Below are 24409 nucleotides of genomic sequence, written 5' to 3'. Positions count from 1 at the left end.
GTCTTCAGCAGCTGGGAGATGGATGCATCGGCCTGGTAAAAGGCATCTGAGCAGAGCCTGACAGCATCCACTACAGGGAACAAAGGTCCCCTGGAAGGCATAGTTAGAGATATAGCAAATGTTTCAGTGACAAGTGAGAAGATAGATAATACTGAAACTTGATTTTTTGCTATATCTTTTGCTTTGATAGGCCATTTATAAAATCTAAAAGAGGCATTATTTATTTTCTACTTAATTCACAATTGAGTTTGTAAACGCTGAAGAGGTGCAACTAAGATTTTCTCCTAGCTAGAATTCTCATCTGGGATCCTATGAAGGGAAAAGGGGAAAACGATCTTGAATGTGGGTAATTTTAACTTTGAAAAATAGAAAAGCCAGCGCTGTAACTAAGGACCCGTAATTTAAAGCTTATGGGACTACCTTTTATTTGGATTAAAGGGAACCCCTTCAGTTTTGAAGTCAGAGACCACAAACGTATCTTCCTGGTAAAATTTAAGGAGTCCTTGGGTGGTGCAAACAGTTTACACACTTCTTTGCTAACTGAAAGGGTGAAGAAGGTTCAAGTCCATCCAGAGGCACCGTGGAAGAAAGGCCTGGTGATCTACTTCTGAAAAATTAGCATTGAAAACTCTCAGGAGCACAGTTCTACTCTGGCATGCATGGTGTCACCATGAGTTGGAATTGACTCAGTAGCAACTGTTGTTGTTGTCGTGTGCTGTTGAGTCAATTCCAACTCTTAGTGACCCTAGAGGACAGAGGACAACTGCCCCCATAGGGTTTCCTAGGCTGTAATCTTATGGGACCCAATTGCCAGGTCTTTTCTCCTGAGGAGCGGCTGGTGGTTTCGAACTGCCAACCTTTCGGTTAGCAGCCGATTGCTTTAACAATTGCACCACCAGGGATCCTCCAATGACAACTGGTTTGGTGCAGTTTAAGTGTATTGTCTCAACTCTCCCACCCACCCCCTTTTATTTTTCCAGTGAGGGAGGTTTAAAATTTTTGAATGCCTTTGGGCAAAGCCTGCACTCTTCTTTTCCCCTTATCTCCACCTCATGCCCAGATTTTCACATTAATGTTATCTGCCTGGCCCCTTAGGCAATTGAGTTTATAAGGCTGAAGAAATGCAGCTAAGATTTTCTCCTAGCTAAGATTCTCACCTGGGATCCTATGAAGGGAAAAGGGGAGATGCAGAGTTAAAATTGCTTAAGTGTTTGTTGTAAACTTGTCTTCTGAATGTTAAATATACTGACATTGACCTATAATTAAAGGTTGGGAAAAACTTATTTCTTCTAATAACAATATAAATTTGCTATATAATTTGATTATTTCACCCTAAGGCCTAGGTCAAAGAATATATGTTGATAAATCAAATCATAAAGCACCTTTTCATGTTCAAGGTGATGTACAGGCATTTGCTAATTAGCTTTTAACTACTACTCATCTGAAAAAAGATGTTACTAAATAATCAGTCATAATGTAGCTGTCATTTATAGCAAATTAAAATCACAGAGTTATCAGTTTTTACTGTATTTTGCAGGTATGTATGAACATATATATATCAGCAGTTGATTCATATATTGATTTCAGACAATGGTTTCCAAACTTTCTCAGTTCACGGTGCCCTTAGTGTTTTAGCAATTTTTTTCATGGCACCCCTAGGCCAAAAGATGTACCTGACAGTTAAGTTCAAACAGCTTAATAGTAGTAGGCTGCCTAGTGTTCAACAGATATTGCTGCTTCCCTCAAGTTTTGAAATAATCCTTAGCACCTTGTGAGTTCACTGCAACACCCAAGGGTGTCTCTGCAGTTTAGGAGCCATGGTTTTAAAACGCTGATTCACTGTGGTGAATCAAACAATGTAGAGAATTTAGGGTTCCCTATAAAATACAAGTCATCCAAAAATTTGCTCTCTAAAAGCAAGCGAGAGAAGTTTTCACCTACCCTTTTGCATTTCTACTGTAAATGTCACAGGTTATACCTTGACCTATTTTTTTCCGTGAAAAATGAGGTATTGAGCTGAGTGTAATGTATGTTTAATTCCAGTTCTGGTAGATATTGTTTAGATATTCTGACTCAAATGTTTAAAATATGTTTGCTGATTTTTTCTTGCTTAAAACTGATTTGTAGACTATTTAAGGAGAGAAAACAACTACCAAATATTTTTCTGATTCATGGTTCAGTATAAACAAAATTCCTAGTGTTGCATTTCAATAAGATAATTCTGCTCCATCTACTCTATGTTTCACAATTTGATGTGGTTCAAATCCCTGATAAAATTCATTCAATACATTTTGAACCAAATTTCCAGGATATGTAAGCCCTTTCTGCTGAGGTTGATCAGCCTCTTCAGCCTCCTATTTTTGTCTATGGTTATCGTTCAAGGCAAGGAATTTTTATTATCAATGGTCTTTTAGAATGAGAAATCAGGTATAAAAAATTAGTTAATAATGAAATACTGTCAGGATAATAAACATATAATGAAATGAACCCTAAAGATTTATGATTATGTGCACTCAAATAATTTAAGAACACAATTGTGTTTTTATTTATGTTTTCTTTTCCTTCTCATCATCTTGTGTTAGATAAGGTGATTTGACTTGGAAGTTTCACTTTCAAGGCCAATCCTATTTCCCAAAGAGTAAAGACAAAGCACACTTTTTTTATGTCATCTGGCCTGTGTCCTGGAGACATATAGAGGAAGAAGTACTGGACTATGAGTCAGGAGTCCCGGATTTTAGTGCTGCCCTTTCCAGCCCTGGTGGTGTAGTAGTTAAGATTATGACTGCCAATCAAAAGGTCAGCAGTGGGAATCCACCTGGCGCTCCTTGGAAACCCCATGGAGCAGTTCTACTCTGACCTATAGGGTCACTATGAGTTAGAATTGACTCAATGGCAACGGGTTTGTTTTTTTGTTGTTGTTGTTTGTTTTTTTTCCCAACTTTGTGGTCATAGGCAAATTACCTCACCTCTCTCAGCTTCAATTTTTTCATGGAGAAATTTTGGGGTGGTTAGAATATCTCTTACATCCATTCACATTCTAGGATTCTATGATTTTACATATCTCAAAGTCCTTAAATAAGAGCCTAAAAGCCCCAAACGTGTGTATGTGTGCATGTGTGTGTTTGCATGTGTTTAGAATTCCCCTTGGAGGGAAGTCCTTATTTCAAAAGGAAATTTTAAAATTGTTTGAAGGCAAAGTGCTATGAGCCAACATTGCCAACTGTGGTAATGACCACGTGCGATCAGCTATGGCAAGCTCACGAGAATTTGAAAAGGTCGAGAGAACAGATCCCGGCAGCTGAGACCTTTGGAAGCGTGGAGTTTGGGCACACACTTCTGTCAGATGAGATTTTGAACTTTTTTTTTTTTTAACATATTGTTCTACAGAAAAAAGGAAAACAAACTTCTTTTCTAGGCTCAATTGCTTCTGATCACTATTAGAAATACTCAATAGTCTCTGAAAACCCTCAAGTGAGTAGTGTTATGAGCAGGAGGGTTATTCTTTCTTTCAAAGGCTCAGAAAGCAAGGGGTGGGATATTGGTGATATTTGCACCATTCTGCAAACATCAAAATGGTGTATACTGGTTCAGTGCTTTGAAAAGAATTTAAAATGGGAAATGTGGCAATGAAAAGAGGTAAAAAGTAGATCACAATGACCACCAAAAGCCATAGTCCAGGCTTCAGATGGACATCTGGTTCACAACTCAACAGAACAACCATGTAAGTAACAAAAGGCATATATATGAGTTCACTACAGAATTTGTTCTTTTTTTATTGCTTGCCTTTGAACCTTTGAGGTGATGATGCTTAATATGCAAGAAAGATGAAAAGAAAAAGGAAGCAAACGCCCAGCCCAGTGGTGATTGGGAGAGTAATTGTGGGCATGGCCCCAGGATAATAGCAGCTTCTATTTAATCAATGTTGACAAGACTAGGGAGAGCTGGACAGGTCCCAGGAGGTAATGTGTTACTCGGAAATCCACTCAACCTAATTTCAGTAATGGAGGGCCATGGAGGGGCCTGGACCAGAGCCAGTAAGCAGGGCCATTAGAGCTCAGTGTAGGCGATGGCAGCTGGGAACACTGCCATCCCTCCAGCAGCAATGCAGCCTGACTGCCTGGCCGAGCCCACACGCAGCCGCTGCTGCATATGCTCCTGGTATTTGCTCCCCAGCAGAATGCACAGACGTGCTATTCTCACCCTTTCGAGGACATGAATGGAATGCATAAAGATAAGAGCTGCTTCCAGAGTTACAGAGCCAGTTTGGCATATGTCTTTCAAGGACCACTGTGAGATCGTCCACCAGGGCCCCCTTATTCTTTGAAGGCTATCACCACACTGTTTCAAATGGCTATAGAAATAACTTGCATCTTTATTCCTGCTGCATGCTACATTAAATTGCATAGAAGTTAAGGGGTCCCAAATAACTTCTCAGTTTTTGAGTAATAACTAAGACCTGTTACATCCCAGATTCTGAAGAGTACACAGCTCAGACCACTCCATTAGAGACAACATTATCAGTTGGTTTGGGCCATTATAAAAATGAGAAAAAAGTCCAGGAGTCGACATTACTAAGTGTTTGGAAGAACTATAGTTGTGATCTAATGTTTGTACACGTATTGTTGGCAGTAAGAAGAAGTACAGTATTGAGCATTTTGGGGCAAGCCCAATTGTGTCTATGTGAGAAGGATAAACGTATCTTGTAGTGATTAGTAGATGCCTGACAGTACAATGATTATAGTTGCCTACTAAATAGAAAGACAAAAGATATAGTGCATTTGAATGTCTTATTCATGGAGACATTATCAACGGCCCACTGGCTTATTAATGGCAGGATACTTATACATAGGCTGAAGCCATAGATAATCTGAGTAAACTATTTTCACATACTAGACTCCTCAATTAGATGAAATAATTACAGCATGACCCTTGTATTTGCTTATTCAAAAAGGGAGGGAAAGTGTACTCTTCACTCATTTATTCATTCAGTGAAATGCACTAAGCCTTATCATGTGCCAAGCACTGTTCTGCACACTGCAAACATAGCAACAGTGATAGAGCAATGAAAACATCAAGCAGAAATCTCCCCCTTCTTGGAGTTTATATGCGAGCCTCTAGAAAACATGATTTTCTATCTTCTAGATCCACTACAGAAGAATGAGAAAACCTTAGGTGTCTGGAGAAATTTTAAGAAAATAATTTTCCACAATTTTGTTGGAAAGGAAAAATATGGGAAAAAGAAATGTGGTCTTAATTTTTCTTATGAACCATGGTTGTAGATCAATGCAAAAGCCAGTAGGGCTTTCCATTTTTCTAAATATATGAGATTCATTAAAGATACTCAACTTTGTAAATCAAGAGAAGTAGCCAGGGGAGATCATGCTCCTCTGACTAAGCCCTTCTTGTCTATCCACCATACTTTCCTTCTTCATCCAGTCTCCACCGGACAATACATCATTACAATAATCACAGCATCAAAACTTCTAGAAGGTGAAGATTTTTGCTTGGTGTTTTCATTGCTGTATCACCACTGCTATGTTTGCAGTGGGTAGAACACTGCTTGACACATGATAAGGCATTTCACTGAATGAATAAATGAGTGAAGAACACATTTTCTTTCCCTTTTTGAAGCATCCTTCAATTCTAGAACATTAAGAACACATGACTTTGCTGTCTATGACATTAAGTTTCTATTTTTAAGTTACGCAAACATAAAATTTGTGGAGGCTGTCAGTGAACATGGCGATTTCTAAGAGGTATTTGGGCCAGGAAGAAGGCAATATTTTTGTCAGGGCTAAAATGCCATGGAAGGTTGCAACTCTGTTGGATTCTAACATCATCTGTTCAAGTTCACAGCATATAATTTTTGAGACTAAATGGTATGCATGCCATTTAAGCTGTGGTATATCAAAAGGGTAGAATAAACAAGTTTTTTAGGTCCTAGTTTAAGCTTCTCATAAGAATATGACTGCTTCTGCCTGGAAACATGACCATGTTCCATTGGAAAAATTACCCAATTTCACATCTAAAAAAAACAACTTTCCCCCCTTTAGCCCAAACCATTAAAATGCATCATGAGGGTTTTTTTTTCTGTGTTTTTTTAGACACTTTGTCTCATAATAAAACTGGATTTGTAAGGCTGATTTTCTCCTGATGAAGTCTGGTTTGGGGAGATGTTTATCCACAGGTAGATAGTAGTAATGATGCATTGTGAGGATGTTGATTGGTCACACGATATATATAACATGTGGTTCATTTAATCTTCCTTTTCTTGTAATGTCTTAACCAAAGTAACAATATCAGGTCTTCATGTTTAACACAAGTAAAATTACTATTCAGAGCTAAACCAAAAGAAGAAAAAACCCGTTTCTACTCTTCAGCTTGCTGGACTTCAACTGTCACACCAGCAACTGTCACACCAGCAACTCCAGACTTTCCCCATTTGCTCACTGCTGGCCTGTTCACTGTCAGTCACTTGTTCTAATGCCACTTGGCACAGAAAACCTCACTTCAGTCCTTTAGCTTCTACAGCCTCCTCTTAAGTAATAACTGTCTCACAGGGAGGTTTATCCCCTAGATGGGGAGGATGAGTATTTACCCTAATTGGATGGTGGTAACTGAAGTGACCAGCTGGTCTCAGCCATTCATCCATCTTTGACACCCACCATGATGATCAAAGTTTTTGCACAAATACCAAAGATTACATATTAACTCATTTCCAGCATTTACAAATTATGTAATTAGTGTCAGAAAGTGCCAAGTCCAGACCTCATAATTTTAAAGACCCTCTGGTGTTCTTCCCTTCATTTTGAGGTCCTTTTTTTTCTTTTTTTTAAATTTATTTCATTTATTTTTTGTTGTTGTTAAAAATGTACACAGCAAAACATACACCAATTTAACAATTTCTACATGTACAATTCAGTGAAGTTGATTATGTTCTTTGAGTTGTGCAACCATTCTTACCCTCATTTTCTGAATTGTTCCTCCACCATTAACATGAACTCACTGCCCCCTAAGTTTCTTCTCTAACCTTTTGAGTTGTTGTTATCAATTTGATCCCATATAAATAGTTGTTTAAAAGAGCACAATACTAGAGGCAGACTTACTTTAAGCTAACCTACTGTTTGTTTTAAAGACGTTAGGAGATTTTTTTGATTTAAGGTTTAAGGTTTAAAGATTATCTCCGGGCAATAGTTTCAGGGGTTCATCCAGCCTCTATGACTTCAGAAAATCTGGAATCCGTAAGAATTTGAAATTCTGTTTCACATTTTTACCCCTTTAGATCAGGATTCTTCTTTAGAATCTTTGACCAAAACATTCTGTAACAGTAGCTGGGCGCAACATCTAGTTCTTCTGGTCTCATGGCAAAGGAAACAGTTGTTCATAGAGGCAATTAGTCACACATTCCATTTTCTCCTCCTATTCCTGCCCTTTTTTCTCTGTTGCTCCAGGCAAATAGAAACCAATCGTTGCACTTTGGATAGCTGCTTGCAAGCTTTTAAGACTCGAGGCACTACACAATTTTGTAGACTTTGTAGGTCCCAGGCCTACATACTTGTGGAGTCCCTACCTCTGAGCCTGCCCATGCCTTCTAGGCAATGGGAGGGGCAAGAGAATAATCTAAATTAGACAATGCCTGGATGACTGTCTTCTAGGTTGGAATTGGCTGCTGCCATTTACTAAGAGTGTGGCCTTAGTTATTTAACATCCTTGTTCTTCAGCTTTTCCGGTTGTAAAATGGGATGAATAAGGTAACTGAGTATTAAATGAAATAAGTACACATAGAACTGTTCTGAGCATTTAGTAAGAAATCAAAAAATGTTCCCTATAGCTGGATACTTTAGACAAGAGGACAAGAGGGTCATCATTCCTGGTTCTTTGCAGATAGCGAGACTGCCAAATAGAAGAGGTGAAAAAAATGTAAATATACAACTATGTGGTCAACATGATTTATTAGTTACAATGACTTGTATAGAGTTGGCATCAGTGGGAGAAGGAACAAATTAGCACTATCCAGAAGCTCTCTCCAGCATTCAGGTTCAAAAGGACCCAATTTATATAAGACATAGAATCTCTTCCTAATAAGTTGCCCTTTGTCTGAGGTCAAAACCTTTTCAGTCTTATCCCCTGACCCCCATCAAAGTGGATCTAGGTAGTTTAGGTGTGTGGCCTACATCTGATTACTCTTTACTTCCTACATATGTAGTTTTTTTCTTTTCCCTCATGATATTTTAATTATTTAGATGGATTCTTAGCTTACCTCGTGTTTGTGGTTGTGTAAGATTGTTTCTTTAGATTGTTTCTTCCCTCATATTTTATTTTCCATAATTTCTTAGTGGCCTATAAAATTTTTAATTGAATTTACTGCCTTGACCCATATTATTTCTGTTAACCAGCCATCCCTTTATCTAACATAAAGATGAACCTTTTGCTCAATATTCAACAATTATCAAACAAAAAAGTACTCACAACCCTCATGAAATAGAATGTATATATTATTGTATAAGTTAAGGTGAATTAAGTTCCAGTTAACTGATTGTCATATTACCTATTTGGTCATCTAAGTGAACATTCATCAAGTTTAATAATTTAATTAAATGAGCTCAAGCATAACAACAATTGTGAGGATGGCACAGGACTGGGCAGTATTTTGTTCTGTTGTACATAGGGTTGCTATGAGTCAGAACCAGTTCAACGGCACCTAACAACAACAGCAACAATTAATTTTATGGTTTCTATTTTGTATTTTGGAGCCAACAATCCTTTTTTTTTTTTATCTCAGAAGTTTTGTAGATCCTTAAAACTTATGGACCCTAATTACTTAGTTTCTAGCGCTGAATTGATAAAAATGGGTTCAGCCTTGGCCTCCTTAGCTCAAGTTTGGCCTCGATGTAGTGTGAAAACCTAAACAAGTGGAATAGTTTGGTTTTAGTCTTGGCTTGGTCATGAGCAAGCCGTATGATTTAGGAAAAGTCTCTTTATGCACCTGGACTTGTTTCCTCATCTTTAAAATGAGGATGCTTATTCATTCTTTCATGCAAGAAATATTTATTTATTGAGGGCCCTCCCTGCACTAGGTTCTGCACTGGATGCTGGGACTTCAAAGGTGAGCAAAAATAGATAATGTTAATAACCTGAACTGTTTTATTCACTGTTGTTTCTCCACACCTAGAAGTATGCCTGCACACTGAAGGTTCGAAAACAATTTATTGGACAAATGAATGAATTATTATAGTTAATATAGTTTGAGGCATTTTGAGGAAAGAATAGGTAGATATTGAAGCTCTCTTGATAAGGAAGAGACAGTAATGACTTCCTGTGACATTAAGCACATATGTGCCAAGTTTTGCCTTTTCTTCTGTTGTTAGCTGCTGTCGAGTTGAGTTGATTCCAACTCATGGCTACCCCATGTGTGCAGAGTAGAACTGCTCCATAGGGTTTTCAAGGCTGTGACCTTTCAGAAGAAGATTGTCAAGCCTGTCTTTCTAGACACCTCTGGGTGAGTTTGAACCAGCAACCTTTTGGCTGGCAGTTAAGCACTTAATCATTTGGGCCACCCAGGGACTCCCCTTTTCTTCTAGGCCAAGGTAAAGAATTGCAAGAGAAGGTGGAGAAGTCTGAGAGGAGTAAACTTGATTCCACTCCAACAAGGGGTAGGAGTGTGGCTACTTCTCAGAATCCTCCGAATCTTTGTTTCTTTCTCCCCTCTTTGAGTTTTGTTCCCTTTATTCTAAAATTATACCATTCTCCTCACCTTACCCAGCCTACTTTCCACCTTTTCTCTTGAATTTCCTAATCTCCCTCCTATCACACATACTAGTTCCCAAATTTTTTTTAGTAGAGAGGTTTGAAGTCTTTTCTTGCTTTTACAACTATCCCTTCTATATGCTCCTGGGTCATTTGAACCAATATTATTTCTCTCGTAGTTCAAAGAAGTCACTAAATATGTTGTTGCTTGGAGCTGATAAGGATAATTGTCTTAGTCATCCAGTGCTGCTATAACAGAAATACAAGTGGATGGCTTTAACAAAGAGAAGTTTATTTCCTCACAATGAAGTACGCTAAAAGTCCAAATTCAGGGCGGCAGCTCCAGGGGAAGGCTTTCTCTCTCTGTCGGCCTTCTCATCAATCTTCCCTCAGAGTAGGGACCCCAGGTCCAAAGGATGTGCTCTGCTCCTGGCACTGCTTTCTTGGTGGTATGAGGTACCCCTGTCTCTCTGCTCACTTTTCTCTTTTATATCTCAAAAGAAATTGCCTCAAGACACAATCCAATCTTGTAGATTGAGTCCTGCCTCACTAACACAACTGCCGCCCATTCCCTCTCATTAACATTATAGAGGCAAGATTTACAACATATGGGAAAATCACACAAAACCGGGAATCATTGCCCAGTGAAACTGATACACACATTTTTTGGGAGACATAATTCAATCCATGACAATAGTAAACTGCCACAGACATAACTGTGGTATCCAAATGTATGGGCAGGGCTCGGGAAGCAAGTAAATTCTCTACAAGTATTCTAAAGTTCTATAGAAAGATCTAATTGAAATAAAACTAGTATCGTATTTTTGCACAAATAACGTGCCTTTTGCATTTATTTGCTGGCCATGTTCCCTCCCCCACAACTGTGAGAGGTTTTTTCGTAAGTGTACTAGGCTAATTTTTTTCTCTACGGTGACATGTGGAAGAAGATGGCTGGCAGTGCTTGTGAGGGTACCTCACTGGGGAGGGGGGAGGAGTGGCCAGCAAACAAATGCAGAAGGTGTAGTTATTTGTAGTTTTTCTCCAGCAGAAAAGTAACTTATTCATTAGCACACCAAAGTTTTGTAGGGAATGAGGAAGACTGCTAGTACATAAGGTATTAAGATGATTAGAATTTAGTTTAATCCAAAAGTTTTTCCTGGAAAATGTGATTGGGGTCCTGGTTTTTAAAGAGTTCATAATGATCACCTTGGTAAAGTACAGCCTTAAGAAATCTTTATGAATAATAGTAAGTAGCAACACTAAAATTACTACCTTTTAGAAAGTGCCTACAGAGCCAGTTACAAACTCCACCGAATAAATCAGACTTATAAATTTTGGTAAAAAATGAGTCACTGTAAAGTAAAATTGCTCATTGTAGCTGCTTACCTTATTTACCAGACCAGTCTAGTTTGATTCCAAAAACTACGTTCATTTTTAAGGAGATAAATGCTTTCTGCTACTGAAGAGATTAGAAAGATGAACATTAGATAGGTACTCCAAAGAAGGAATTGAAAAAAAAAAAAAAGGTATTTAACAGTGATAGTCTTACTTGGATATAAATGTTCAGCTTTATTTCAACATAATATATAGCCGACTGATTTGAAAGAGACGCATATTTTTATAGACTCTTCTGATGGTCTCCTAAATGGCTCCCATCTCTTCAGCCTCAACATCTCCTCCCAACACCAGTTAAATCTTCTGAAAGCACAGCTATATTATACTTCCTTGCTCAGCAGCTTTCAAAGGCTCTCTATTGCCTTCAAATCAAATACAAATTCTTTAATCTACAAGATACTTTTGTCTCCAATCTATCTTTCTAAGAAATATCAGTAGCTATAGGGTCACTATGAGTCAGAATCGACTGGTCGGCAATGGGTTTGGTTTCTTTGGTTTTTAGTAGATGTAACAATAGCTTCATTTTAAAGGACACAGGCATTTAAACAGGGAGGCTTGTGCAGACAAGAGTTCAACGCAGTAAACTTGAAACTGGAATCCTTAGAAAGGCCTGCTTGCAAGGTAGCCCTTAGCTGGATCTGGGAACTTGGATTTCTGGAGGGTTCCCACCTCTCCCCAACTGATGAATGGTCCACTGTACCTAAACTGTTTGTACAAACAACGTGGTTTGTGCTGAATATGTACTTTCCTTCTGGGAATCTGGAATCTTGGTACATGCTAGGCAGAGGGTGCCTACATGACCAGCCCCAGTAAAAACCTTGGACACCGAGTCTCTAATGAGCTTCCTGGTAAACAACGTGTCACACATGTTGTCATAATTTGATGCTGGAGGAATGAAACATGTCCTGTGTGACTCCACAGGAAGAGAACTCTTGGAAGCTTATGCCTGATTTTCCCCCAGACTTTGCCACATGCTTCATTTTCCTTTGCATTCCCTTACTGTAATAAATCATAGCCATGAGTAGGACTATATGCTGAGTCCTGTGAGTGCTCCTTGGGAATCATCAAACCTAGATGTGGTCTTAAGGACCCTAACAGGATGTTTGCTGGTTGTTAACACAAATGTCTTCAGGGCAAACGAATTCTCTTTCTACTAGCTGACATATTGGTAAACTATTCTGTAGCATGAAATAAGTTGACTGAGTTCTATAAGGAAACTAGACAGATGGGTTATTAGAAAAGCCCCCACTTCCTAAGGAAAAAATGATTCTTCAAAAAGATAGTATTTGCCCTATCTTTAAGTGTTGGAATATGTTTGGCTGCAGGGAACTGAAGACTACTACAATGGTTTAAAGAGTTTAGTTATTTGTCTCACACAATAAGAAGTTGAGAGAAAGACATCCAGTAGTGACTGTCCAGTGACACAGTGATGGTTCTTTTTATCCTTCTGCTCTACCATCTTTAGTGTGTACTTTTTGTCTTTATGGTCATGAGATACATATGACACTACCAAGTATTGTTTGATGCCCCAGTCATCAAGAAGAGGAGAGTGCAAGGGAAACAACCTTCTTTGGAGACTTCACTTTTATTTGGGAAGTGAAGCCCTCTTCAAAGAATTCTGTGTTTATCTAATTGGCCAGAACTGTGTCACATGGCCCCCTGTAGCTCCAAAGGAAGCTGGAAATTCAAGTATAGTATTTCACTTTCTAACCTTTTTAATACTATAAATCAAGGCATAAGAGAGTTGGAATGGATGTTGAACAACCCACATAAAGTATCTGTCATAATTAGTAGGACTCTAATGGAAAAGAGATACAAGATAGTTGTGGATTCCCTATATTGAGAGCCTGTATGTAGATACTTTGATTGCAAGATTGAGAGATTAAAGATGACTAATTCCTTTGCCCCTAATATCATACCTTTGTTCCTAAGCTCTTCCATATGTGTCACTGAACAGCCTCCTGGAGGTAAACTCTTCCAAACTTAGAAATTACATTATTGGGATAGCAATAACCTATTTCTGTCTTAGGGGTCCCTGGGTGGTACAAAAAGTTAATGTGCTTTGCTGCTAACCGAAAGGTTGGAGGTTTGTGTCCACCCACATGCACCTTGAACAAAAGGCCTGGTGATCTACTTCCAAAAATCAGCCACTGAAAACTCTATGGAGCGCAGTTCTACTCTGACACACATGGGGTCGCCATGAGTTGGTATTGGCTCGAAGACAACTTGTTGTTGTTGTTGTTATTTCCCATATTAAAGCTCTTAGGAAATGGTTTGAAAAGAAGAAACATCATACCATCTTATGAGCGGGTGAGACAAAATACTAACGCTTCTTTTTGTTCCCCCACCCCACCTTGTTTTCTTCCTCAGAAGCTGTAGATGAAACCAAACCTAAGGAAAGTGCCCGGCAGGATGAGGGTAAAGGAGAAGAACGCGAGGCGGACCAAGAACATGCCTGAACTTCAAGAAATGGCTTTCCACGTACCCGCCCTCCCCTCTCCTGACCCCTGTCTCTCCCACCCTTTACTCAGCTCCACTCTGAAGTTTCCCTTCCTGTCCTGCTCACGTCTGTGAGTCTGTCCTCTCCCACCCACTAGCCCTCTTTCTCTCTGTGTGGCAAACTTAAAAAAAAAAAAAAAAGCAGGAAAGATCCCAAGTCAAACAGTGTGGCTTAAACATTTTTGTTTCTTGGTGTTGTTATGGCGAGTTTTTGGTAATGATGATCCAATCATTTTGGGAAATTCTTGCACTGTATCCAAGTTTTTTGATCTGGTGCGTGTGGCCCTGTGGGAGTCCACTTTCCTCTCTATCTCTCTGTTCCAAGTGTGTGTGCAATGTTCCGTTCATCTGAGGAGTCCAAAATATCAAGTGAATTCAAAACCATTTTTCTTTTTCTCCTTTTCAATGTGATGGAATGAACAAAAAGGTAAAAAATTCAAAAACCCAGTTTGTTTTAAAAACAAATAAATAAATAAATAAAGCAAATGTGCCAATTAGCGTAACTTGCGGCTCTAAGGCTCCTTTTTCAATCTGAATATTAATAAATCATGAGAGTAATCAAACTCCAATGGCTCTGTGTTTCTGTTTCATCTTCTGTCTTTGATTGGTTTGACACATTAGAGTCTTCAATTTCATCTTTATGACCTCCCAGTTTGACAACAACATCCTGTAAGTACAGTCAGACCTTAAGACTCTGGTCAGGACCAATGGCTTCAGTCCTTGATGGGAAGGCTAGGTACTAAGACTTGCTTTTACTAACATCATCCCAGAGTATTTTCATGTTTCAGGAGAAATTCAGTTTATTGGCTGGAAGATCATTACAGATTTGTCTAAGTTAAATATTGTAGAGACATGCCCAACTCCCAGAAATACCAGGCTTTTGATCTATTGTAACCCAATTATTGACCCAGCCAATCTGTATCAGCCAGAGTTCTCCAGACAAACAGAACCAATAGGAGATTGTATATATATATCTCTCTCAAGTAATTGGCCCATGAGACTGTGGGGCTGACAAGTCTTGCAATTTAGAGGCTGGAAACTCAGGCAAGAGTTGATGCTGCAGTCTTGAGGCAGAACTTCTTAATTTCTGGGAAAGCTCGGTTCTTTGATCTTAAGGTCTTCAACTGATTGGATGAAGCCCATCCACATTATTGAGGGTAATGTCCTTTACTTCAGTTTTTTAAATTAAAGTTAATCACATCTTTAGTGAATTTGTTAAACACATACACAAAATACCTTCACAGCAGCACCTGGATTAGTGCTTGATTAGCTAGGTACTATAGCTTAGCCTGGTGGCACAATGGTTAAGAGCTCGGCTGCTAACCAAAAACCTGGCAGTTCAAATCCACCAGCCGCTCCTTGGAAACCCGATGGGGCAGTTCTACTCTGTCCTACAGGGTCGCTATGAGTCGGAATTGACTCAACGGCAACAGGTATGGTAAATAGCTTAACCAAGTTGACACACCAAACTAAACATCATACCAACCTATCTTTTTCACCTTATCAATTTTTGTTGGGCTTACTATACCTACACAAAGCAGCTGTCGACTCTTGAGTTGTTAGAGTCATTGTTCCTGCTGATGGTTACGGTATATAAAGAAAAGGAGTACATTTAGCATATCCATTTTAGTACTTTTCAAATGTCTTGTTCCTGTTTTCTAAATATTCTCTTTTAGAAGGTAAACAGTCCCATGAAAAACAAAGTCCCTAAATGCTGAAGTAACTGATGCTATTTTTTCCCCCTCATAAACTTCCTAAACAAATCCTAGTGCCAATATCTAACAGGTCCTACTCTGCCCTGGCCATGAGTCCCCTCCCATAGACTAGCACTGCTAGTGGACCCCTTTCAGCTTCTACACTCTTCTGCATAGAGAATTTCCTGGCAGAATAGGGAAAACAGAGTCAAAGAAAGCCTTCAAAACAATGAAGATCATGGAAGTCATCATCTAAGAAGGTATGGCCTACACCTTGGTAACTGTGCTCAGCTCTGTGGAGCTGGTGCATAATGAATGCTTTGGAGAAAGCTGATGCCACATGAAGGATGAGTCCTCACTAGATGAAGGCCACTGACACAAAGTGGAATTTTCACTGGGAGAAACAAACACAATGAAAAAGGTCTGAAAACATCAATAACATATTAAAACAATTTTTAAGAGTTCTGGCTTCATTCTGGGTTGGTGTGATTTCCACAGAAGATTTTGGAGCCATTATCTGAGACTCAATCATCATCTGATCAGGGCACTAAGAGTGGAGATAGAGTATTGGAAAGGGTCATCCATAGCATTTAATTCCTAGGGCTGCATAACAAATTACCACAAACTGGGTGGCCTTGAAACAACAGAATTGTATTCTCTTACAGTTCTGGAAGCTAGAAGTCTGAAATCAAGGTTTTGGCAGGACCATACTCCCTCTAAAGGCTCTAGGGTAGAATCCTTGCCTCTTTTAGCTTTCAGTGGCCCCACACATTCCTCGGCTTGTGGCAGCCTCACTCCAACCTCTGCCTTAATCTTCACATGGGTGTCCTTCCTCTTCATCTCTCTGTTTCTCTGTGTGTTTGTCTTCCCTTCTTATAAGAACATTAGTCACAAAAAGATTAAGGCCCAACCCAATTTTCTCATCTTAACTAATTACATATGCAATAACTCTATTTCCAAATCAGGTGACATTCTGAGGTTCTGGGGGTTAGAATTTCAACATATCTTTTTGGGGGACAATTGAGCCCATAACACATGGATTGGAGCCGATCATATAGGGTGTGTGGCATAATATTGCTTTAGGAATTCTGTTTTACATCAAAGTTTTTTGGGCAGATAAACTCTTTAATTTCTCTCCCAAATCTATACCCCTAAGCAACATTCCTATGACCTGGTACAGTTCAACTTCATTTTCAAAGCACTTTTCTAGACTTCTTTCACTGAATCCACAGTTACACTAAAATCAACAGCACATAACTTTAAGCCTATACTAATATACACTGTTGAATGGTCTTACTAGTGCATCAAAGCTGGGATTTTATTTTATTTTTTTTACTTACAAGTGTCTGCTTTTGCCTGGTTTATGAAGTCTCGGCTCCTTAATAGAATTTTTTAAAAAATATTTTGTTATGTTTTAGGTGAAAGTTTACATAGCAAATTAGGTTCCCATTTAACAATTTTTGTACAAATTTTTCCATGATATTAGTTACAATTTTTGCAGTGTGGCAGCATTCTCATTATTTCCATCTGTTTGTTCTGTTTCCATTTACGTAGCTTCCCTGTCCCTCCTTGCCTTCTCATCTTTGCTTTTGGGCAGTGTTGACCATTTGGTCTTGTATATTTGATTGTTTAAGGGAGCACATTCCTCGTGGGTGATATTGTTTATTTTATAGGCCCATCTGTTATTTGGCTGAAAGGAGACCTCCGGGAGTGGCTTCAGCTCCCAGTTAAAAGGGTTTCTTAGGATAATAGTCTCAGGAGTTCCTCTAGTCTCTATCAGTCCAGTAAGTCTGATCTTTTTTAGGAATTTGAGTTTTGTTCTACACTTTTCTCCCATCCTATCTGTGGGCTATTTAGTCCTGTGAACTAGTTTCTTCCTTGAATCTTGGTTTCCTTCATTCTCTTTTGCTCCAGACAGAAAGAGACCAATAGTTGTATCCTACACAGTCACTCACAAGCTTTTAAGACACCAGACACTACTCAAAAACTAGGATGTAGAACATTATGAACTATGTTATGCCAACTGACAGAGTTGTCATGAGACTATGGTCTCAAGCCCTTTAACCTAGTAAACCAATCCAGTGAGGTTTTTGGAAATGTCTAGGAAGCCTCCTCCTTAATAGAATTTTAAAGGTGGAAGAGTTCACGTTAGAGAGACTCTTAATGATCCCAAAAGACATGCTAATGCAAAACCATGTGACTCAAACTTACACATAAACACAAAGTCAGGGTGATACTGAAGAGCATAGATTACTCACATCACAGAATCATTTAGATTCTAAATTCTATTCAGAAAATAACATTCGTTGCTGTTTTTATGACATTTATGTGTACTTGTGAGTGTGTATAAACTAGGTTCAGGGTAAGTAAGAAAGGGTTCAACATTGACAGATGACTCATTCAAATGATAATAAGGTCATATTCTGGACACTAGATCCAACATCTAATTGATAGCAAAGCCATGGCTTTGTTTGCATGAAGTAAAGTCTTCTGAGTAAGCTGTATTATTTGGGTCTAAAATGCTCAGTCATGATGTGTGTGATTTGAGTCTCTTTGACAGTGAAGGGATTTCCATAACAAAACTGTTTATTCCCATCACACCACCCATACTTTGTTCATCCCCCAATCTTTTCCATCATCATCTACCCCGTGGTTTAAGTCAGAAATCTAGAAGACAGTCTTGATTCCACTCTTCTTCTCCCATCATATTTAATTCATGAGCAAGCTTGCTACTGTGGGTTCCAGAAAACGGTGAGGATAAAATTTGTGCCTGTTGCTCTGGTGAACTCTTCACTTTCCTTGGTCAGTTGAGATGACCTAAGGATCTTTTACAGTGTTCCTTTTCCATATTCAGCTCATAAGAGAGATGAGGGAGAAATTACCAAACTTCCTGTCTCAACTTCATGGAACTAGGAAAAGGCACTTGGAGCTCCCAAAAATGTATTATTCCTAGCATCAACCAGCCTCAGCAAAGCCAGTTCTTCAGTTGGCATGGAAGCCCAGACAGTAAGAAAATCAGATTAATGAGTGATTTCCATAGAGTATCATTAAGATTATCACAAATTCCATAAATGTATTTTTTTTTAACCTTCCCATGTATTATCTGTTGTCATGGAAACACAGCTCTGTTAAGCTGGCTATAAAAATAATTTAACGATTGGTGACCCTTCTAGCTAAATGTCAGCTAATGAGTATTAACAATGTGGGCTTTTTTAGATTCAAATATAACTAACTTTCTTCCTGGGAGGTTAACCCCATGCCTGCCTATCCTGTGGATAAGGCTTGCATCCAGGCCCATCATCCCTCCCAGTCATATATCTACCCCTAAACAATTGGAATTTTCCCCTTTTGTTCCTGGAAAGTAATTCACAGTCCTTGGCAACAACGACAAGATTTTAGCCATGAGAATGATGAGTCATTAAATGCTCTTGAAGAATATTATTAAAGTGGCAAAGACGTTTTGACAATACATTTTCCAGCAGATTGGTTACCTGATTTGTTTTTGTACAGGTAAGTATCATTGCTGATAATTACAACACGCTTAGTGTCACAGAGGCTATCTTCTGAAGTACATTCTTGATGAATTGAGATGCCTCCATACAGAACAAAAATGTTGCTAGTTAACCTTGCATCATGTATGATCAGGCTATGAAAGCACATGGGATTGTCATAAGACTTTAAAAATAATTTTCTTGTTTAATTACCCAAATAATATCATTTCACTACAGAAGGCAGAAAATATAAATAAGAAAAAAGGAGATAAAAATAACCCAGCATTTACCATCCAGAATTAAGTGTTAATAACATTTAGAGATACAGCCTTATATAGTCTTCCTGCCTGCCTATCTGCCTTCCTTCCTTTCCGCATAGCATCCATTTATCTATTTATCTACAGTCATCTATATTTTGTTTTGTTGGGTGCTGCTGTGTCTATTCCAACTCATAGCAACCCCATGTGACAAAGTAGAACTGCCTCATAGGGTTTTCTAGACTGTAATCTTTACGGAGGCAGATTGCCAGGTCTTCACCCAAGGAGCTGCTAGGAAGGTTCAAATCACCATCCTTTAGGTTAACAGACAAATGCTTAACCATTATGCCACCAGGGCCCCTTCAGTCATATTTAAGTGTATGTATATATGTATATATATATACAAAAATATGTAAATAAGACCTAAGAATCGATGCTTTTTAACTATCGTGTGGCGAAGAATATTGACTATGCCATTGACTGCCAGAAGAAGGAATAAATTTGTCTTGGAAGAAGTACAGCCAGAATGCTCCTTAGAAGCAAGGATGGTAAGAATTCATCTCAAGTACTTTGGATGTGTTATAAGGAGGGACCAGTCCCTGGAGAAGAACATTATGCTTGGTAAAGTAGAGGTTCAGCAAAAAAGAGAAAGTCCCTCTGTCAGATGGATTGACACTTGACACAGCGGCTGCAACGATGGCTCAAACAGCGACAACTGTGAGGATGGCACAGGGCCAGGCAGTGTTTGTTTTGTTGTACGTAGGGTTGTTATGAGTCCGAACCAACTCAAAGACATTTAACAACAACAACATATATATCTGAGACAAAAATAGGTTCATGCTGTACATATTATTTTGCAAACTGCTTTAGACATTCAACAGCAAATTGCAATCTTTCCCTGACAATAAATACACATTTACAACCCTGGTGGTGCAGTGGTTAAGAGTGAGATCAGTTTCCATTGTGGGTACTTGTCTCCCATGGCCAGTGAGTCTTCCCACGTGGTCTATGCAGGGCAGCTGTCCCTCTCACACCCCTCTCATGCCATGGTCAAAGGAGAGACCCTGTTCCCTTCCCACTGGGAACAGATATAGAAGGTTGGTCAGGTGTCATATGATGTCCATGAATGAGCAGAACAGAGCAAGTTACTGTGTGCCCAGAACAAGGGAGAAACGCTCCTCTGATAAGGAACTGGTTGAGAGAGAGCTATCCAATTCCCAGCCTCCTTATCACAGATTGTTCTGGGTACAAGACCTCTGCTTAGGTGGCTGAATGGGAGGCGTAGAGGCAGACTGATCCCCCAATACAAACACTTGTGGTTTGAACCCACTCAGCAGTATGGTGGAAGAAAAGGCCTAATGATCTGCTGCTGTTAAGATTATAGCCAAGAAGGTGGAGCCAACATGGCATCATAGACAGATGTACCATGTTAACCCTCTGCAGCAAAGACCTGAAAAACTAAATAAAACAGATACAAATGTCAATCCTGGAACCCTAAGCATCAAATGAAGGGATAAAGAGCTAGATCAAATACTAAATGTAAGAAGAAACTGAAGGAAAAGAGAAAATGAGGAGAGATACAGAATGGAGGTCCCCTGCCAACTAACATGGCACAGTGATGCCATCTTGGAATACAACCAGCAATGACCTGGGACAGGAGTATGGGGGGGCAACTTCACAGAGCCCAACAGGAGACAGGGCACCAGGTAACAGAGAAACATTCTTTCTTACCCCTCACCATTCTGCTCTGTATGCCACCTCCACACCTTCCTGATGGCTACACTGTGACACTTAGCTAGATGGCCACTAGCCAGCCACCACCCCAGGTCCACACTGCCCCTACCTGCTAGCTCCCACTTTGCCATTTTTTCCCCTTTCTTTCTTTTCTTTGTCACTCCCACGTAGCCCTGTATGCCACCTCTACCCCTTCAACTGGGCCATGTCATGCCACTTGGCTAGAGAGCCACCAGCCTGCTGCCACCCCAGATCTGCCCCAACCCACCACGGATTCCTGCTGTGCCGCCATTTTTTTCCTCTTTATTTTCTTTCTTTTCTTTCCCCCTCCCACCTAGCCATGTAAGCCATCTCCCCTCCCTTCCCACCAGCCTTCAGGTCAGCCCCTACCCCACCCATCAGCCCCACTGCACATCTAGTTTTTTAATTTACTTTTATTATTTTTAATTTTTTTCTGTCTTCCTTCCTTTTCTTTCTTCCTCCCACCCAGCTCTGTATCCAACTTCCCCCACTTCCTGCCAGACTCTGCCATACCACCATAGCTAGAGAGCTGCCAGTACACTGGCCCGCTGCTGCCTTGAGTCCGCCCTGCCCCTACCTGCAGCCTTCACCATGCTGCCAATTTTTTCTCTCTTTCTTTTCTTTCTCCCTCCCACTTAGCCCAGTACATCACTACCTATCCCCTCCCACTGGCCCCTGGGTCCACCCTGCCCCTACTGGCAGACCCCCACCACACTATCATTTTTTTTCCTTTCTTTTTCTTCCCTTTTCTTTCTCTCTCACCTAGCCCTATATATCACCCCTCTTCCAGCTGGCCCATCCCATGTCACTGCAGTTAGAGTGTCCCCTGTGCTCTGGTCTCCTGCTGCACTGGGCTCGAAACACCCCTCCCCTCCCACACTCAACCAGCTGCTGAATAGTGGGAAATGAGCCAGCACCATTCCCTGTTTGACACCCCTGCCTATCTGGTGAGGGGCTGTGAATGCTCCCACAGTGCTGGACCAACATCAGGAGGCAGACAGCACCTGTCCAGTCTGCCCTCAGCCACCTCAACAAACCAGCATACAGTGATGTGGGTTTGCCCTGTCTGCTGCCGCCACCTCACCAAACCAGTGTACAGCAATATGGGCTTACCCTGTCTGATGCTGCCCTGCCCACTTGGACAAAGTGATGAGAGCTATCATGCTCAAAGATGAGCAAGCAACAAAGCAAGCTTGGACCACCTGCCCAGACATAGCAAAACAAAACAGAAAAGCAGGATGAAGCAAACGAACATACAATCAATAACGAAAATAATATCTTGATGTCTGAGAGACAATAGACAATATCAAAACATATAAAAAAGCAAGACAACATGGCTCCAGCCAGTGACAAAATAAAGAATCAGATGACCTTCTGGTAGAAGAAAAGACAGTGGAATTACGTGATATGGAATTCAAAAGTCTAATATTTAGGGATCTCCAAGAGATTAAGAAAGAGATCAGGGAAAACACAGACAAACTCAAGGAAAAAATAGATAAAATCAAGGAAAACATAGAGCAATAGAATAATTCAGGAAAATAATACAAGAACAAAATGTCAAAGTAAATAAACAATTAGGATTCATACAAAAACAACAACTAGAAATCCAAAAGACAAACAACAAAATTTCAGAAATGGATAACTCAATAGGTCTTAGGAGCAAATATGAAACAATGGAAGAAAGAAACAGCAAGATTGAAGACAAATCCTTGAATGCCACTTTGTTTGAGGAAAAATCAGAGAAAGGAATGAAGAAAAACTAAGAAGTATGTGGGACGCAATCAAGAGCAAAATTTAGCACGTGACTGAAGTTCCAGAACAGTGGGAAAAAATGGAAAACACAGAGAATATTGTTGAAGATTTGCTGGCAGGAAACTTGCCAAATATCATGAAAGACAAAAAGCTGACCGTTCAAGAAGCTCAATAACCCACATAGGATAGACCCCAAAAGAAAGTCACCAAGACATATCATAATCACACTTGCCAAAACCAAAGACAAAGAAAGAATCTCGTGAGCAGCTCGAGAAAAATGAAAAGTCACTTACAAAGGGGAAACAGTAAGAGTAAGCTCTGACTATTTGGCAGAAACTATGCAGGCAAGAAGGCAGTGGGGTGATATACATAAAACCTTGAAAGAAAAACACTGCCAACCAAGTATAATGTTTCCTGCAAAACTCTCTCTCGAGGTTCCGGCAAAATGGCGCTCTAGGCAGAAGCACCACACCATCCCTTCATAGCAAAGATCCAAAAAACCAAGCCGAACAGAGAATACAACAATCCTGAAACCCTGAAACATCACATGAAGAGATAAAGAACTCAGCCAAGCACCAAATGGAGTGAGAAAACTGACAGAGAACGGACAGTGAGGAGAGATTCATGCAGAGGTCCCCTCCCAGCGAACTCAGCGTGGATCTGCCATCTTGGACTCCTATCGGAGACCAGCAAACAGGGGGTACGAGAAAGCAGCCTCACAGAGTGTCCAGCAGGAGACCAAACAACCAGTAATTTGCGCTATATTCTTTCCCACCCCCACCCTTCTTCACCCCGACTTGGCCTCCTCTGCTTCCCGTGGCCACAATCTCTTGACCGGGAAGCACCGGCTGCTGGGATTCCACACACCCAAAGGGGCCGGCTCTCTGAGTACCATTTGTTGGCTGCTCCTATTGCTTTTTTCCACTTCTTTTGATGTGTTCCTTACCTGTCACTACCTCCCCCTCCTTTCGCTCAAATGCCTGGCTACGTGCGCCATCTTTGTTTCTTCCTGAGGGGCTGCAGAGCTCTGGTAATTTGTGATATACGCTTTCCCACTCCCTACCCTTCTTCACCCACACTTCGCACCCTCTGCTTCCCGCAGACACAGTCTCTTGACCGAGAAACACCAGCCCACACTAGCTGGCTCTCTGAGTGCCATTTGTTGGCTGCTAGTGTTGCTTTTTTCTCTGCTTCTTTTGATTTCTTCCTTAAGCCTCGCCACCTCCCCCTCCTTTTGCTCAAATACCTGGCTCTGTGCGCCATCTTTGCTTCTTCCTGAGGGGCTGTGGAGCTCTGTTCGAGTGGGGAGCTGCTGCCCGGTCTGGGCTGCCGTGCTGGTAGGATCCCGGGGCTTTTGTTCGTTTGTTTGTTTTGAATTGCTTGTTTGTTATCTTTTCCTTTTCTTGATTTGGGAGCCCCTTCTGGCCAGGCGGTGCTGTGTGGCAAGGAGACTTCCCACTCGGCTTGCAAGAAGTGCAGAGGGATCTGTGAGGGCATTTCGTTTTTCATTGTTTTTTTTTTTTTTCCTGTTTTTTTGGGGGCCTTTCTTGTTTTTGTTTTTTTAATGCTTTTGTTTTCTTTTCCCTCTTTTTCCCTTTTTGTCTTTCTTCATTGCTCAGTTTCTCATCTCTCTATATCTTCCTTCTCTTTCTGTTCCCTGAATACCTGGCGTTGTGTATCTCTATGCCTTCTAGCCAGGCTGTACTGCAACACCTGAGAGCAACTTCCCCAGACCTCATAGCTGTACCAGTGAAATCCCTGGGACTTTGCGGTTCTTTAACCTTTCCAATTTTTATTTATTCATTCTTTTCTTTTCTTC

General features: G+C 40.2%; 1 protein-coding gene across 1 annotated transcript in view; it reads left to right on the top strand.

The window, feature by feature from the left end:
- Positions 1–14203, top strand: part of GAP43 (growth associated protein 43) — a 145910-nt gene extending 131707 nt beyond the window's left edge. Inside the window, exon 4 of the mRNA XM_004373665.1 lies at positions 13513–14203. Coding sequence (XP_004373722.1) covers positions 13513–13601 — 89 coding nt within the window. The 3' untranslated portion in view covers positions 13602–14203. The remainder of the gene's footprint in view (positions 1–13512) is intronic.
- Positions 14204–24409: the final 10206 nt, after the last annotated feature.

Source organism: Trichechus manatus, unplaced genomic scaffold (assembly GCF_000243295.1).
Source record: "Trichechus manatus latirostris isolate Lorelei unplaced genomic scaffold, TriManLat1.0 scaffold00026, whole genome shotgun sequence".
NCBI lineage: Eukaryota > Metazoa > Chordata > Mammalia > Sirenia > Trichechidae > Trichechus > Trichechus manatus.
The sequence above is the reverse complement of the archived record's forward strand: the minus strand, read 5'-3'. Positions and strand labels throughout refer to the sequence as shown.